At 38.7% G+C, this 19,558-nt stretch overlaps 1 protein-coding gene across 6 annotated transcripts in view; it reads right to left on the bottom strand.

The window, feature by feature from the left end:
- LOC127431841 (histone-lysine N-methyltransferase 2C-like) overlaps window positions 1-19,558 on the bottom strand; it is a 257,762-nt gene that overhangs the window by 116,124 nt on the left and 122,080 nt on the right. For all 6 annotated transcript variants that reach the window (XM_051682432.1, XM_051682434.1, XM_051682436.1 and 3 more), the window contains exons 7-10: window positions 19,404-19,513; window positions 12,213-12,375; window positions 11,490-11,661; window positions 2,662-2,776 (exon numbers count right to left, since the gene is read on the bottom strand). In XM_051682432.1, the coding sequence (XP_051538392.1) occupies window positions 2,662-2,776; window positions 11,490-11,661; window positions 12,213-12,375; window positions 19,404-19,513 (560 nt within the window). The remainder of the gene's footprint in view (window positions 1-2,661; window positions 2,777-11,489; window positions 11,662-12,212; window positions 12,376-19,403; window positions 19,514-19,558) is intronic.

The following is a 19,558-nucleotide window of genomic DNA, read 5'->3' on the forward strand; positions in this document are numbered from 1 at the left end:
TGGCACAATTTTATAGTGCATACTAGATGCAGACCAATATATCGGTTTTACCGATTAATCGCTGCCGATAGTTGCTTTTTAGAACTATCGGTTATCTGCAAAAATTTATGCTGATAGTTGCTTCAGAATTTCTTATTTTCAAAATATGAGTCCCTGGTGTGTTTCGGGCTTGTTTATACTTAAAAGTCCTGCATTATGCACCGATTCTTCATTTTGTTCTGGTTTTTATTGGGATTTTGGTTGAACCTAACTTTCTCTGTCTCTGAAACTACTTTTCTGCTGGCATAACTATGGCGTAACTTGCAAACATAGACAATTTAGGCAAAGAAAAAAAAGCCTAACCAATAATATCATAGCTTCAATAATACAATTTCAATGTCAGCTTAAACATGACCATGATTTAATAAAGTCATAAGTTAAAATTCCTAAAAATAAACCCATTTAATATAATCAAGTCAGATCCTACTTTATTTCCAATTAATATTTTATTTCAAGTCGTCATTTTTTATTTGTATGGCGCTTTTCACAACACACATAGTTTCAAAGCAGCTTTACAGAAAATCATGCTGTAATGTCTGTGATGTCAAGTCATCATTAAGCAGTTTAAATGAAAACGTGATTGAAAATTATGCTTTATAAATTACTTGTCTTTAGGCCCCCAGTGAGCAAGCCAATGGTGACCGTGGGAAGGAACCCAAAACTCCATAAGATGTTAGTCAATGGAGAATAAAAAAACCTTGGTAGAAACCAGGCTTAGCCTTACAGTGAATGTGCCCAGAAAAGAGCTGATACTGAAAACTGGATATGGATGTATCTTCAACGTATTTCAGCATAGATAGCATCAAAATGGATTGCTTGTGAACCAGTCATAAAACAATTCAAGCTTTGCAAAGGAACAGTTATTGAAGTATGGGGCAGTTAAAAACACTTGGACCCGATCAAAAACATAAGTAAACCGTTTCATTCATGAATATTTCAAATGTCATGACTGTTTTATAGTTTATGGTGCTGACACTCGGTTTACACCGGACACATCCGTTGACGCGACGCAACGCAATGGCTTGAGGCTGTCTACACTGGGCACGTTGACACGGCCTTTCTAAACCATTTATTTGTGTTGTTGGCAATAGTAGCGGCAGCATGTGTAGTGCAAAATGGAAAGTGACATCTGTTTACTGCTACGGACACTTCCATGGTAGACATTATCATCATTTTAATGGGTTCTATTGCTTTTGATGCGACGCAACTCTCGTATCCAGTGTAGACAGGGTGTGAGTGTAAACAGTTGTGCTTGAGATGAGCGGTTTAATATATTCAGATGCAATGTGTTGGATGTGCATTTTGTGTCACCCCTGAAATTTAGTTTTATAATGTTGTGGAGCTTGTTCATTCTCTTCAGATTGAGTTTCAAAAATGGCTGAATATGAGGGGCTGCATGCTGTTAGCCAATCAGAACAGCGGCCATTTACGTTGTTTTAAGGAGGTGCTTATGCCAAAACCGAGCGTTTCAGACAAGGTGGAAAATGATCATATATTACTAAATTATGAATGTTTTTATGCAAAAAGACATTACTAACATTAACAGTGGACCTCAGGGAAGATAATAAAACTATTTTTTTTAAAAGAGCATTTCATGATCCCTTTAAGTATTTCTGTGCACATTTTGGAGATTCTATTCTCATCTTAGTGTTTCATCCAGCAATTTTAACGCGATATTCCAAAATGCACAAAAAGAATACGTGGATGTAAACCCTTAGTGGCACTTGAACAACAATTGCATACTGCAAACATTACGGTCCCTCTCAAATGCTTAAATCAATTTGGATCGAATTCTGCAATAATTACTGCTCCATAAATACTTAAAATCTGCCTCCACTGGTACTTAAAACTAGCAAAGCACTGAAAATTTCCATCACAATTAAAAATAAAATAAAAGGCACTTGATGCTCATCAGGAGCAGCATTTGAGGCCGGTGAAGAGGAATGAGTATCTGTTCTGATATCCACTTACAGACTCAAAGCCTTGACAGGCTTCTTCACCGCCTCCACAAAAGGTCTATGTGTGGGATTTGGTTCAGTTCTTCAATTATTTTAGATATGCAGGATATGCACGATTGACTAACAATTTGGTTACTCAATTTAGAAGCCCGAGCGGTGTATTCTCTAGTGTCAAATTCAGAAAGCACGCCTGTGGACCATTCACGGACCATTTAATGCATATCACATGCTAAAATGGCAAGAGCTTTCTCAAAATGGCATGTTCCAATCTGATTGGCTATCTGTACTCAACTTCCTGGAGTCAGGTTGCACAGGTTTTTATTTGTATGCTCATAAGTTGTATTTATAAGTTCTTTATCAATTCTGAGATAGTTGTTGGATTTGCAAAAGTTTGTAGGGCTCATGGCATCAAATCTTTCAAAGACACTCAAGAGTTTGTTTGAGATACTTAGTAGCAAGTAAATGAGATATATATTTTAATATAAGTGCTCCGTCTTGGGCTGAACAGTCTCAAACTGAACATCATGAAAATTATTTGAATCCAGATTTCTTTCAACATTCATAACTGGTTTTCGATTCCCAACTTTATTCGCTGTGTAATTCCCATTCTCCACACCACAAAAGGTGTTCTTTGTTTTTTGTCTATCCACAAACACAAGCTCACCTTGCACCTCCAGCCATTGGTGGGTATTGAGTCCATGACAGGCTGCAGACAGAATGTATGATAGCATTTATCACACATGTCACACACCAGCATCTGGCTGTCGTCTCCTGGGTTCCTACAAAAGAACAAGACAGACAGATTAAGAACAGCATATAGAAAGCACGGGCTTTGCGCACTACCACCATTCGTTTCTTTGGGTCTGTGTCAACTAGTCATGGATCACGGGAAATCAATTATTTTGTCTCTAACGAGCTGCCTGCTGAGTTGCCATGTTGTTTACTGCATACATGGGCAACTACCTTCTAAAGGTCGATTTATACTTCTGCGTCGAACCTACATTGTAGCCTGACATGCACCTCTCCAAAAACGTAACAACGCGTTGATTGGTCCACAACAGCTGTGATAGGTCCGCTCTGTAACCAGAGACCATCCCCCAGGATGATAAAAAGATACACCGATCAGCCACAACATTAAAACCACCTGCCTAATATTGTGTAGGTCCCCCTCGTGCCGCCAAAACAGCGCCAACCCGCATCTCAGAATAGCATTCTGAATATGATATTCTTCTCACCACAATTGTACAGAGAAGTCAACAGAGAATGGCCAGACTGGTTCGAACTGACAAAGTGTACGGTAACTCTGATAACTGCTCTGTACAATTGTGGTGAGAAGAATTGCATATCAGAATGCTATTCTGAGATGTGGGTTGGTGCTGTTTTGGTGGCATGAGGGGGACCTACACAATATTAGGCAGGTGGCTTTAATGTTGTGGCTGATCGGTGTATATTTTTTTCCCCAAGTTTATGTGAAGATCTATGCATAATTTCATGTTTATTTGGACTCGTTTGAGCATCTACTGTTTTTATATTGTTTGCTACATGAAGTTACAAGCGAAAATGCGACTTTAAACTCTGTGCTTTCACGTCTTTACTCAATTTACCTTTGGTTTGACAATATTTTGTTTTACTTTCCAATCTGTACGGTGTTTTGACCATATGTTTGACAGTATGGTGTACAGACAATAATCATATGTTATGAAAACGGAGCAAACTGTCAGCCAATTAAAAAGCAACTGTTAAGAGTTGTTATATTGTTTGTATGCATTTGTTAAGTCCAGTTTATAAGTGTTAAAACAACACCCATTTTGTGTTGGTAAAGTGAGTAATTATTCATTATTTTTTTATTCCAGCGCAGAGTATCACGGCAAAATATTCATCTTGTTTACATGACTCAAGAGCAAGCATACAGTATATTCATGATTTATTTTCTCTCTGAATAACAAGACAGCATGAGTAAAAATACTTTGATGAACTCGTTTTAATACTACAATAATTAAATAAATACTTTTTAATCTACAAATTACATGCATCCTAAATGAAATGGAACCTCTGGAATGCAGCAACTCTGTGTGGTCACACAAATAGTGCTCCTCAATTGATTTCTACAGACTTTAACGTAAGCATGTTGCTAATGCAATACTCTAAATAAGCATAAAAATACACAGCACACACAAATCCACAAATTGTCTCATAACTTGCAAGTATGAGGGCATTTAAACAGATAATTTCAGAGTGTCTCAGATTTAATAAGCAAAAACGGTGCTAGAGTTAAAGTCAAAGCATACTTCGGTTGTCCGTGTGATGCTATGTCGTCTCGCGCACAGTGCGTTTGAGGTAAATTTCATCATGCGCACAGTTCGCACATACTGACCTGTACAGCCCAATATTTCTAGACACACACACATATCACATCTGATAATGCAACCGTCGAGCATGCCCTTACAGGACCGTGGTAAAAGAAGTATACTTTGAAAGGCTCAGCATTCGACTGTTAAACAGTAACTATACTATGTATCATTATATTGGTGCTTATGAATGAAAATGATATAAAAAATAAATTATAAATAAATAAAATCACCATTTAAGCCATTTCAGAACAAATATGTAAACAGAGATATATGTCAACATATGTCAAATATTGACAAAATATCATATCACCCAGCCCTAGATTAACGGCATCAGTATTATATCGGCATCAGCCTTTGAAAACCCAACTAGTAGCCGCTAGTCACTGCAATATGGCTTCAATAACTACAGCCACCCCATCTCAGCCCAATAGCCCTACCTCATAGTCAAACAAATGCCCTATTACACTCTCCACATGAGCAATAACACTTTCACCGTTGCTTCTGTGAGCTCAAATATGTGGTAAATCGTCAATGGAAATGTATTTATAGAGCTGAGTGGAGGTGAAAGTGATCCATTTCCAGGCATTTTTTTTTTTTTTTTTTTCAGGCAATGCAAATCCACATTAAATGAAAATGTCATCAGATATTTACAGCTGCGCAGAGACACTAGTCATTTTCAGCAACATGTCAAGACTGATGCACGTTCTCTCTCTCCAACACTGAGCTTTACTCTCTCAACCCCAACTGAGCACATCGCAGTGGAGTTTACATTTCCTAATATATATATACACAGAGCCAAAACATTATGACCACTCACAGGTGAAGTGAATAACGCTGATCATCCCCTAACAAGGCCACATGTCAAGATCTGGGTAAATTAGATGGTAAGCCGACAATCAGTTCTCGTAGTCAACGTGTTGAATGCAGGAGAAATTGGCAGACCTGAGTGACTTTGACAAGGGCCAAATTGTTATGGCCAGACGACTGGGTCAGAGCATCTCGGAAACGGCAAGGCTTGAGGGGTGGTCCTGGTCAGCAGTGGTGAGTACCTACAGACAGTGATCCGAGGTGGGACAAACTACAAACTGGTGACAGGGTGTTGGGCACACAGGGCTCATCGATGCACGAGGTCTACTGTGGCACAAGTCACAGAAAATTGTAATGATGGTTACGGGAGGTATGTGTCAACACACAGTGCATCACACCCTGCTGTGTATGGAGCTGCGTAGCCGCAGACCAGTCAGAGTGCCCATGATGAACCCTGTCCACCGTCGAAAGTACCTATAATGGGCACGTGAGCATCAGAACTGGACCTTGGAGCAGTGGAAGTAGTTTGTCTGGTCCGATGAGTCCTGTTTTCTTTTACATCACATGGACGGTTGTGTACGTATGTGCCGTTTACCTGGGGAAGTGGTGGCAACAGGATACACCATGGGAAGACGACAAGCCGGTGTAGAGAGTGTGATGCTCTGGGCAATGTTCTGCTGGGAAGTTCTGGGTGCTCCATTCATGTGGACGTCAATTTGACACATGCCACCCACCTAAACATTGTTGCAGACCAGGTACACCTCTTCATGGCAATGGTATTCCCTGATGTCAGTGGCCTCTTTCAGCAGGATAATGCGCCCTGCCACACTGCACACACTGTTCAGGAATGGTTTGAAAAACATAATGAAGAGTTCAAGATGTTGCCCTGGCCTTCAAATTCCTCAGATCTCAACCCAATTGTGCATCTGTGGGATGTGCTGGACTAACAAGATCCACGGCAACTCCACCTCACAACCTACAGGACTTGAAAGATCTGCTGCTAATGTATTGTTGCCAGATACCACAGGACACCTTCAGGGGTCTTGTAGAGTCCAGCTTCGGCGGGTCGGCGCTGTTTTGGCGGCATGTGAACAACCAAGAGCATATTAGGCAGGTGGTCATAATGTTTTGGCTCATCAGTGTATTGTTCTCAAGTAGATTCAGTAGATTCAACTAATACAAGAAGAAAAATCTTTTACAAATACATTAAGTACAGCGGTGGGCTCTTTTGGGTCAGTAAGCAACCACCTAGCATCCACCCCTTGTAGTAGGTTTTGCACAGGAGAGCACTAGATCCACCACAAAAACTTCAGAAATTAGTCACTATGTCTGGTTTTGAAGCAATAGATGGCAAAACCCTGGAAGAAATATTAAAGCATCTTAAAACATCGACCTGCCATCTTGGCACGCTCCCTACTAACTGTTTAGAAAAAGATCTGTTAGAAATAGTCAATGCCTTACTCTTATTAGCTTTTGTTGACATCATTAGCCTAGGGGTTCACTTACATTTTTTTCCACAGCACTGTGAATGTTTAATGGGATGTGTTAAATAAAGACATGAAAGATTATAATTGTTTGTGTATTGTTAGTTTAAGCACATTGTGTTTTGTCTATACTTGCGACTTTGATGAAGATGAGATCACATTTTATGACCAATTAATGCAGAAAACTAGCTAATTCCAAAGGGTTCACATACTTTTTCTTGCCACTGTATACATGGAGTGGCTATTTGCACCCTGGTATAAATAGCACTGGCCGCGCAGTGCAGCTATTCTAACCCCCTTAGTGCACAAAGCCACTACGACAAAATGCTAATCCGAGGTTGGCGAAGTGACCTGCAAGGTTGTGCACATGCTCCGAAATTATGTGCAGTGGCACTTATGTTCTGGACAACTCAAGTTCATATCCATCTTGTGACATTATCCTGAATTAAAAGGCAAAAATCCCCAAATTAAAAATAGAAAATGCAAGTAATATTTTATTTATTTATTTATTTTTATTTGGGCCATTTCCTGTCACAGGGGTTGATTTTCACCAAAACGATCAGAATTGTATTTTTCTTTTTTTTTAACTTTTTGGTATATATGAATGTCACATTAAAACTCACTTTTTTAAGTGCCTCTTATGTCAAATAACTAGCAAGAGTGTGAAAAAGGTTTTAACGAGTCTTTACTTTCTAGAAGTCCACACATTTACCCACATATATATGTTACAGTGCACATAGCATCTGCCAAAAAAAAGTATGCAGAGTCTGTGTGAGTCGAGACAACTGAAAATTCATTGTTGATTATTAGGATTACTGTATTTGATTTCTTTCAGTTCCATGTTACCTTTGTTGAGCTCAGCTTAATGGTTGTTTTGCTTTAACAAGTATCAGTTTAAATAATATGACGGTATTGAGTGTTACAGTATCTGTGCAGTGGACGAAGACACAACCTCCCTTAGGGAATTTCATTCAGAGCTGTTTTTTAATCTCCCTGCAACTCACTCACAGAGATCCATTTCCTCTTGCATCACATGCCTTTAATGTGTGTGTTTTTCTGAGGAGGTTAAGCAGAAAATATCATAGAATATTTCATGACAACAGGGAAATATTCCTGTGGAGTCAACGATTCAGATACGGTTCATTAACAACCCTCTAACAACTTGTGCCAGAATGTTTAACACTACAGATTTTTGAATGTTACATTTACATTTATTCATTTAGCAGATGATTTTATCCAATGCGACCTACAAAAGAGAAACTCTACAACACATGGAAATCATACTAAGAAGACTGTAACATTAGAGATGCTTTAATACAATACTTTGCACAATCCTTGCAGTTTGCAGTGGATGTTTATTGTTTTACATGCATCATTGATGTCCGGCTGCAATGCAATGCAAGTTTATTTATATAGCATATTTCATACACAATGGCAATTCAAAGTGCCTTACACAAAAATTATAAAAAATATATGAGTCATAAAAAATCATTTTAAAACCAATTAAGAGCAAGAAATAAGAATTACAAGTAATAAGATAAATTGAAAAAAGTACAAATTATTAAAATGAAGTGCAGCACAGATGTGTCTTCAGTCTGGACTTGAGTGTGGCTACTGTTGGAGCACACCTGACCTCTTCTGGAAGCTGGTTCCAGCAGCGGGTGGCATAATAACTAAACACAGTCTCACCTTGTTTTGAGTGAATCCTTGGTATTTCTAACTGACTTGATCCTAATGATCTGAGAGGTCTGTTAGGTTTATATTCAACAAGCATATCTGCAATGTATTTAGGTCCAAGTCATTGAGTGATTTATAAACAAGTACTAGTACTTTCAAATCAATTCTAAATGTAACTGTAAGCCAGAGTAAAGACATCAGGACTGGATAAATATGCTCAGATTTTTTGGTTCGGGTGAGAATCCTGGCAGCAGCATTTTGAATGAGCTGCAGCTGTCTAATTGTCTTTTTGGGAAGGTCGGTGAGAAGTCCATTGCAGTAATCCACCATTCTGGTGATGAATGCATGAACAAGTTTCTCTAAGTCTTGACTGGATACAAAACATCTAATTACTGCTATATTTTTGAGATGATAGTAGGCTGATTTAGTTATTGATTTGATGTGACCACTGAAACTTTTGATTTGATTTTTTGATTTTGAAACTACTGATTTTTTGTCTTTAGACTCTTGGAGTAAAGGTATGAGTTCACCTTGGGAATTTCACCTTTGTTACCAAATACAGTGACCTCTGTCTTGTTGTTGTTTAACTGAAGGAAGTTTCGGCACATTCATCTTTTAATTTCATCAATGCACATGCACAGAGAGTCTATGGGGCTGTAGTCACTTGGCGATAGGGCGAGGTATCGTCTGCATAGCTATGGTACGCAGTTTGTTTCTTTTTCATAATTTGGCTAAGTGGGAGCACATACAGGTTGAACAGGAGCGGTGCAAGAATTGAGCTGCTAGTCATGGATGTCCACTCAGATTAATAGTTCCCTATGTTCACATAGTAGCCCCTCCCTTCTAGATATGACCTGAACCAGCTGAGGACCATCCCAGAGAGACCTACCCAGTTTTCCAATCTGTCTAGGAGAATGTTGTGGTCAACAGCGTCAAAGGCAGCACTAAGATCTAGTAATACCAGCACTGATATTTTGCCTGAACCAGTATTTAGGCAAATATCATTAAGTACCTTTATGAGCGCCATCTCTGTGCTGTGATGCGGTCAGAAAACAGACTGGAATTTTTTCAAGTAGCCATTTGAGTTTAAGAATTTGTTCAGCTGATTGAAAACAATCTTTTCAATTATCTTGCCTATTAAAGGAAGATTTGAGACTGGTCTGTATTTGTTTAATATAGTTATCCAGTTTGCTTTTTTGGAGGGGCTTGACAACTGCAGTTTTCAGGGACATGCTGAAAGGTGTCAGGGGCTGGCAAACCTGGCATCCAATTAATGAAACGAGATTGGAGGTGTAGGTTAGAGCGACTATGACTTATAAAAAGCACTCAAACATTTTGAGTTTGCTATTTAAAAGAAGCATCTGCTGGCGTGGACCATGCCTAGCTAAAACTAGCACCACGCTGCCACCAGGGGCAGTGGTGGCTTGGCGGTTAAGGCTCTGGGTTAATGACTAGATGGTCAGGGGTTCAAGCCCCAACACCGCCACGATGCCACCGTTGGGCCCTTGAGCAAGGCCCTTGACCCCATCTGCTCCAGGGGCGCCGTATCATGGCTGACCCTGCGCTCTGACCCCAGCTTGGCTGGGATATGCGAAAACTTGAGGGGCAGTGGTGGCTCAGCGGTTAAGGCTCTGGGTTACTGATCAGAAGGTCGGGGGTTCAAGCCCCAGCACCGCCAAGATGCCACTGTTGGGCCCTTGAGCAAGGCCCTTGACCCTATCTGCTCCAGGGGCGCCATATCATGGCTGACCCTGCACTCTGACCCCAGCTTAGCTGGGATATGTGGAAAAAAAAAAGAATTTCACTGTATATGTGCAAAATGTATAATGTGTGATAAATTAAATTTAATTAAATTTAATTAATTAAAAAATTAATTAAAAAGAGATTTCTGGAGACCTTTGATCAAGAATTGTTTCTTTGCATAAACTGGAGAGGGTTACAAAGTTATCTCGAAGAGCTTAGATATTCATCTGTCCACAGATCAACAAATTGTCTATAAATGGAGATGATTTAGTACTGTGGATACTCTCCCAAAAGTGGCCATCCAGCCAAGATGACTCAAAGGGCACACCACAGAATGCTCAGTGAGGTAAAAAAAGAACCCTAGAGTGACAGTAAAGACTTGAAGGAATCATTGGAACTGGTTAATATCATGAGTCTACTATATGGAAAAAATTAAACAGGCATGGTGTCCATGGCAGGACACTACGAAGGAAGCCGCTGCTTTCTAACAAAAACATGCCTGAAGTTTGCCAAAGACCACCTTGACACTCCACAACACTGCTGGGAAAATATTTTTTGGACAGATGAAATTAAGGTTGAATTGTTTGGGAAGAACACGCAGCACTACTTATGGTGTAAAAAAGGGCACCGCATACCAACATGAAAATTTCATCCCAACGGTGAAGTATGGTGGAGGGAGCATCATAATTTGGGGCTGCTTTGCTACATGGAACGCTTGCCAGGGAAAAAATAATTCCCAAGTTTATCAAAATATCCTACATGAAAATGGTGGCTGTGTGCCAGCTGAAGCTCAGTAGAAGTTGGGTGATGCAGCAGGACAATGACCTTAAGCATCAAAGTAAACCCACTACAGAATAGCTTTCCAAAAAAAGAAAATCCAGCTTTTGGAGTGGCCCAGTCAGAGCCCAGATCTTAACCAAATACAGATTACATGGAATGACCTCAAGAGAGCCGTTCACACCAGACATCCTAAGAATGTGGCTCAGCTGAAGCAGTTCTGTAAGGAAGAATGGTCCAAAATTCCTTCCGAGTGTTGTGCAGGTCTAATCTGCAGCTACCAGAAACGCTTGGTTGAGGTTATTGCTGCCAAAGGAGGATCGGCCAGTTATTAAATCCAAGGGTTTACTTACTTTTTCCACAGCACTGTGAATGTTTAATGGGATGTGTTCAATAAAGAAATGCAAGATTATAATTGTGTGTTGTAAACTTAAGCACATTGTTGTATACTTGTGACTTTGATGAAGATGAGATCACATTTTATGACTAATAAATGCAGAAAACCAGCTAATTCCAAAGGGTTCACATACTTTTTCTTGCCACTGTATGTATAGACGACATAATTTTCTTAATCATACGCATTCAAATCATGTGGAATTCTGCAAACAGGAACAGTGATGAAAAGCTAATGTAGAGGTGATCTGGATACTCACTTGCATGTGAGGCAGACTTTACACTCAGGGCACTGCCAGCCTGCTCTCTTGAGCGGTGTGACTGTGATGTCCAGACAGGTGCCATGGTAATGCTGACCACACGTACAGCAGAACAGCTGGTCCAACACATCTCCAGCATTGTCACATGCCACACACTTTGCCACATCTTTCGCTAAAGAGAGAAAAAGACCCAATGGAAGAATAAGAGAGTTAAAATACAATACATCTTCAACTGTAAAAGGACATCTCCTGTGCTGTAACTATTTTATGCATTTCAGCATTATATGTATCACAATTTACTACATACTGTTTAAGCTATGGAGGGATATAGCAGACAAAATTTAATTAAATACTTAATGAAATAATTGCTGTAAATACTTAATGAAATGTTTCATTAAACAAATAAAAATACAATGAAAAGCATAAGGCACAAAATTATTTTCTATAAAAATAAAAAAAAACATGTAATAATGAATGAAATACGCCTTGAAATGAAAAGTGAAATGAAATACAACATGAAATACTAATTTAAATGTCAACAGTCCCTTTCACCTATCAAAGTTTAAGCGTGGGATTTACAGAATTACAGAGTTCATGATGCACTTAATTATTTAATTGAATATTTAATTAATTTTGTCCGCTTTATCACTCCATACTAAGCCACATCATTTTCTCATGTACTCATTAGAAACATCTGTGTGTGTGTGTGTGCGTGCAACTCACATCGTACGAGGGCTTGTTGTATGTGGTCGGGGCAGAGGAGGGTGTATCTCTTTATGTCCTGGAAGGTTCCGGCAGCAGCTGCACAGGGGTAATGATAAGAGCGCCCACAGCTCTCCTCACAGCACTTTATGGAGGCTCCAAGGCGCTTACAGTATGCACAGCACTAAAAAAAAAAAGACACATTAAATTTAAGGGTGCTTTAACACTTGGTTTGACTGCTTGCACTGAACCAGAGATCATTTCCTCCACCCTCCCCCTGCCAACACTGGTCACTGTTCACATTACATTTACATTTATGCATTTGGCAGACGCTTTTATTCAAAGCGATTTACAGTGCACTTTTTACAGGGACAATTTCCCTGGAGCAACCTGGAGTTAAATGCCTTGCTCAAGGACACAATGGTGGTGGCTGTGGGGATCGAACTGACAACCTTCTGCTTACCAGTTCTGTGCTTTAGCCCACAACGCCACCACCACTCCACATCATATTATTTGGGTCCAAACCGCGGTCCAGTTGAGTCAACAACATGAGTACAAGCAGCAGCTGTTTACCACTGTAACTAGGTAACAATTCAAGAAGACATTAGCTTTTCTGTGTTATTAAAGTATTCATCTCTTTGGATTTACAATACCACCACAACTTTCCATGCACAGAACGATCCATGTGTTTGTCTGCCACGGATGCGTTGAATGTGCAATGATGTGATGAATGTTAGCGTTTGTCTATTGCAAGTCCGATGTAAGGAATGTGAGCTGCTCTCTGAAGGTTATTTATTTGGACACAAGCAGGTATGAGAAATGCATCATACCACAATAACTGCGATTGGGAGCCTGCAAAGACACAAATTATATGTCATCAATATCGGTTCACTTCCGCAATTTGGTACAATTGCATCCATATACAATTGCATCCAGTACAGCAGAGAACTGTACTGGAGTTCACATGAACCATACCCCAGACCACCTTTTCAAGCGGTCTTGGGTGCAGTTTCAAGCGGACTTGGGTGCAGTTCATGGGTACGCACCCGAGTTTGGAAAACAGTGTTCACATCATGCAAACAAACCAAACTTTTGCGTAATCTGAACCTGGGTGTGCACCCAAAGTTCTAGTGAGAAAGCACCCTAAGGGTAGGGTATACTTATTTTTTCTGCGTGCGCACACGTTCTAGCATTCACGCTTTTCAAAGTATACTCTATTGACCACAAGCCTGTGCGAACATGCTTGACACAAGTGCACTACGACGGCTTTAGTACAGTCAACTCTAGGTGCATGCGCAGGTACACAAGGCAACAAACCCTGGGCTGCATGAAGACAACAAAATACAAATTTTTGGTTTTAAAAAGAAACAATGCATCCCTTTGGACACTGTGATGAAACATATCTTTTTTTTTTCTGAAGCATAGGTCAACAACCAATAAAACACATGCTTTTAAGTACCCAGAAGCAGTGTTGGGTAAATTACTCAAAAGAAATCCACTAAAAATTACTTTTAATTACTCTAACAATTATAATCAGATTACTTCACTAACTACTTCATCTACTTCACTACTTCAAAAAGTAATCACATTACTAATTAATTTACTTTTAAGTTACTTTCTAAAACACTTCACAGAGAAGTATGTTTTTCCGCTCAACAAATTTAATAGAATACGTTTTCGTTCAAAAATCATATTTTTTCTCTACGTTTTGGCCTTCAATTCACATTGAGACAGCGTTTTTTGGAGCTTTTCGAAAACGCTCTCCCAAGTGGACACATTTGAAAATGCTGTGTTTGCGTTATAGTTTAGACAGGGGAAAAGGAGACATCTGAAAATGATGATGGTACTGTGTGTTGTCATGTGATGCAGTCATATGACCCATTCAACCCAAAACAATTAATATGGTGGCCCATGTTGTAGCGGCTTTGTTGTGCCTGCTACTGAATTTGATAGTGTTGTTAAAGATAAATGTTACTTGTGAACAACCTTCACATTGCATTCCTTCAAAGGAGACAGGAAGTTTACTCGGAATTGCTGTACGGTGGTGGAGAAAAAGGACAATTACATTTCAGACCGTACATGGAATGGCGATTTTTTTGCATGTGCAGTAAGGGGATTTAAGAGTTTTCTTAATTTCAGTGTGGACGGGCAACTTTTGGAAAATGCTTAAAAACAGCAATGTAGACGGAGAACGTTTTCAAATGTATCCATATTAATGTGGACTTAGCCTAAAATATAATGTAGTTTTGAATAGTTTAACATTTTGGTCACTATAAAATTCCTGCCTTCATGTAATTGTAAAGAATGATAAGGTGTGTCCAAACTGTTGACCTTCAGTGTGTTTTGCACTAAAGCATGTGAATGAGCTTCTTTTCACACTCTATCTGAATAATGTTGGTGCGAAAAATCAGCAATTTTAGTCTGTTAATCACATAGCTATTGTAGTAATTTTATGCTGAATGTGTGCTACAAAATTATAAACCCTCACAGGCAAGGCCACCACAATGGAGTGCTCCTCTCATAGGTCCCTTTGGTCGTTACACGGTTTCCCTTCATTTAATATGTATTTTTACAGCCTTTCTAATACATCCAGTAAAGCATTCAGGATCAAGGCAAATGCCATTCAAAATAAGGGCACAGATAAAAACTGGCCAGACATTTAAATCACCACCATGGAAAAAAAGCACTCACACTTTGAATAATAGAGGACGGCAGGGACTAAGAAAGGGGCCTTAAACTAAAAAATTTCTCTAGTCAGCAGTCTCTCATGCTTTAAAAACCCTTGGCCTAAGGCCCAAATGCAACAATCTGCAAATACCTTTTAACACCAAGCTTTAAGCAATTATCGCCCAGGCGGTGACTCCTCTGGGGCTGACAGCAGCCTCTGCCTACAGTATAATGCCCTTTTTCTGAATCACTCTGAACACCCCATTGTCCACTCTCAGAGCTGAATGGGTGTTGAGTAGCTCTTCCATGTTTGCCTCAAATAATGTATTAAACAAATTAATCCATCTTTTTAGACACATCCTTCATTGAGGGGAAAAAAGCTACAGCTGATACTTTATTGGTGCCAAAACACAAAGGACACCATTACAAAGTAGAGCAGTGTTCCCTCATTGAAATTCTCTAAACAAAAAGGCATGATGGCAGAACTCCAAAAGGAGCAGGCTAGTGATGAAAGATGCAATAAGGTGCCAGATGACTGTGGACACTGTCAGCTGGTTTGTGTCTTGGTCATTCAGTATGTGGACTGCATTTACACAGTGATTTCATAAGTACTATGGGATACTGTTTATCTACATGACCCTAAATGGAGCTTAAAGGCCGATTTATACTTCTGCGTGGAACCTATGCAGCTCGAGTAAAGCAATGGTAAATTATAGCAGATTACAGAGAACCCAGACTCACCACACCAACATAAAAGTGTCAGAAGTGGCATGTCAGCACTGATTCTTTCACAGTAGGCCAAAGAAATTTGGCTCTCTCTTGCATATACAGGCCACCTTCAACAGGAACACCACTGAGAGTATCCTTACTGGCTGTGAGCACCCAAACATGCAAGATATCAACTTAGATTGATGTCTTATGAAGGCCGGGTCTATCTTCAAGGCCCCAGTCACCCCAGTCAAAAACTGTTCCCTTCCCTACTGTCTGGCAAACTGTACTGTGGCATTCATCAAAGTCCAGTGAATTACACAACAGATTCTACCTGCAAATGATAAGACTGTAAAACAGCCAAGCTGCAGTGCAACTATTTTAATGTTCATTGTGACACTCTGCATCTTTCCTTTTCTGTTATCCCCTCCAGCATGCAAAAACACATTTCATTGCCAGCAATAACTGATACATGCTGTATTTCCATGCAATTGATAATAAAGCTTGAATTTATGCAAAATACCTTGCCAGAAAATAAACTGTTTGAAATGTCTAACATTCAAATTCTAACAAATTCTATAAAAGGTGATTTATCATGTAAACAATTTCCAGTGTTACATTTGAAAATTCTTGTAATCAATTACAGTTACTGACTTTAAATTAAACTAATTACTTTTAAGTACATTATTTAGGTTACAAATACAGCATTTCTAAAATATTTATGTACAATGCATTCAAAACTTAAATTATGTTCATATGTACATCTGTCTGCATTTGTGACAACTGAAGATGTGTACCCCCTACAGAGTCATTGTAAAGGAGAAATACGCGGTGCTTAGTGTATGACGTGTTGACAATGAACAAACAGGAAATATAGCCATTATTTTGAATTCGTTGAGCAGAAAAACAAACTTTAAGAAAAGTGTTTTAGAAACTAAAAAGTTAGTAATCTGATTACAGTTTTAGAGGAGTAATTATTATTTTGTAGTAGATAAATATTTTGAGCAATTTATAGGGATGTGCACAAGTAATCGACTAATCGAGTACTCATTTTGCATCAGCTAGTTCACTATTAAACACTACTCGAATTTAGCAAATTTATTTTTCTTTGCACATGCCTGCTGTGGACAACGCTGAATTATCCTGTTCTTTACATCTTAATCTCTCTCCAAATCTCGCAGTTACAATTAAGTCTACTGGGGGGCAATGAGGATTTTTGTCGTCAAGGAGTTGGATGAGAGGAGACGTGAGCTTTCAGGCAAATCCAAGTGTGGCATTCCTTGTAACATTTTGATTCTTATCTACTCTAGTATTGGTATTCGGATCTTGTTGGAGTCATGCAAACCAACGGACAAGGATCTGCTTTTATGGTGGAAAAAATAAGCAAAGCGGTACGAGAAACTTAGAAGATTATCCGATCGTGCGTTAAATAACTGAACACAGGCAGAGTGCATTTTATAAAAAGCCAAATTTCACCACTTGTTTTTCTGAATAACATGTGTAATAGCCTTTATGTTTACCCAGAGTTTATATATGTGCATTACCCTAATGCCGTCAGTATTGGTTTCTACGTAAGCTCAGGGTGAGTGAAAATGTTTTTTATGGTTATTTTGATTTTTATTTATTTATTTATTTTTATTAATGCATATTTCATTTCATTTTTTCCCCCAAAAGAAAGCATAGTTTTTTAAAGTTAGCTTATTTTGAAACTTTCTTCTTGGTAAAATATGTGAACAAAACAAACTTATTTTCCCAATTTATATTTATTTATTTAGCATACAACTGTCCCCACTGACCAAATATAATTTTTTGCCTTTGCATGAAAACCTGAGCCAGTTGTGTCAAACAAATCAGATTAGAGAGTGCAGAGAGACAATAGTGAGGACAGTCCTCTGAAATATTACTCATCTCAAATAACAAGAACCACAATCACTTCCATTTCGCTGACAGCACTTCCTAAGCTTCTACTTGGGCTTTGGGGGTTTTTACAGATCCGGACTATAATCAACATATTTTACCAGCACATTCGGATAGATGCAATCTGTTTATCCTTGAGAATCAGATCCCAGGTGAAGAGAATAGGCTGATGTAAAAATTAATTACTCCTAATATGCTTTTCCTGCCTGGGTTCAGCACGCCTCTCAGCCACATTGCATTGTGTTAATTAGTCGAGTCGCACAAGAGAAATGGCTGTAGCAGTTCTGAACTGCTTGGCTCCTAATTAGAAAATATTTTAGAGAACGGGGACTGACAAAACCTCTCCAGTATCTTCCATTGCCAATAATAACCCATTCATGATTAAGTCTGAATACTTTAATAAAAAATGACTGCGTTTGTCTTTCCTTTACATAAATAGGTCCCAGTGAACATTATAACTTAAATCTGCATCGCATTCAAATATACAAATGGACTCAAACACAACACACATGAGCCTACTTAACACCACTAATAGCTCTTTACCATCGAAATGGTGCTGGTGCTTGACAAACCTCTGCTCAGGAGTGTCGCTAAAATATTAAGATTCAACCGTATCCATAAATACAAAACGATCAATATCTTAAAATCAATATTTTAAAAATATCAATAAATTCTATATAGCATGAATATTTTGGACACATATTCGGCTTAAATTACAGATACAAAATGAGTGTATCAATTAAACATATTTTGAGATCAATATATTTTTCATTTGTGGTAAGTATGACTGATAACTGGCAATATAAATATATAAATGATGATGAAAGCCTTAATATTCAGTTGACTTCAGCACCCCTTGTTGCATTATATACCAATGGTATTATTTCAAAAAACTGGAAAAAGCACTTTGTGTTGTTTTTCCAAAGTTTGAATACCTATAACTCCAGAATTATTAAAGATATCTAAATATCCTTTTAGTTTATGGTTCAGAACAAACTTCTCTTTTGGTATCTTAATTTTTAAGGCCCTACAAGGTGTAATACCAGAGATATGGGGCTCTCAATGCGGATCCATCCATAGATTGTTACATTTTACCCATTTTCAATTATCAAAAAACCAAATGTGGGTCACATGGTATGAAGATCTAACAAAACAAAGTTCTGAAGTACAAATAATGTAGAAACTAAAAAATTTAGCTTTATTTATTCTCGATTTTTGAGAGTCCAAAAATATACTATTACTAACAATAAAAGACACATGACTTTCAAAAATATGTTAAGGCAAATTGTGATTTTGGTCCTCATATTTTCCTTTTAATGGCTAAATTTGAGGAATATTCCACACACTGTATGACTCTTTCTGAAGAAAAATAACCTACTCAAGATGCACAAGTTTTTCTTTAGTAGAAAGTTTGTATTTGTAGACTGTTAAACGCTCAAGTCACTCACATCAACACAGGACAGAACGTTGTTCTTACAATTCTACTTGAACCATGATATGTTTCTAATGAAGTTACCAGCCAACTGCTGAGTAACTATTTAATTTTGTTAACTCAGTTTAACACACACACCAAACACACCAAAGTCCATTTTTATTTGCATTTGTCATTAATTCTGGAAACCGGTTGTACGGTTTTTTGGTTATTTTACTGATGAGAGTTTAAATCTAATTCTCCTACTTCCTGCAGCCTTGCATTACTGTAAAAAAACATTTTATTTCAGACAGAAAGAGAAAATCAAGTGATATGATCTGAACTGTGCAGTGCATCAAAAACAGGAACCGTCTTTTCTTTGGCTGAAATGTGCAGAACGGGGTCAGATTGGCACCATGTCAGTAGCAAAGGGGTAAAAGATTATAAAACAACTATTTTGCGAATACAAACACACCAATTAGACCTCAAAGACACTGTCTGTCACTTACCTCTGTGCTCCCTGAGTCAATTGCTTTGTCCACGTACAGCAGTGACTGTCCCTCCCCATGGCATACACCCTCTGACCACGCTGCACAGCGCAGGTGAGAGCAGCACTGCCCTGCAGGTGCAACAGTAAACACCATCAGCCACTCAAAAACGACAA

Source organism: Myxocyprinus asiaticus, chromosome 41 (genome assembly GCF_019703515.2).
Source record: "Myxocyprinus asiaticus isolate MX2 ecotype Aquarium Trade chromosome 41, UBuf_Myxa_2, whole genome shotgun sequence".
NCBI lineage: Eukaryota > Metazoa > Chordata > Actinopteri > Cypriniformes > Catostomidae > Myxocyprinus > Myxocyprinus asiaticus.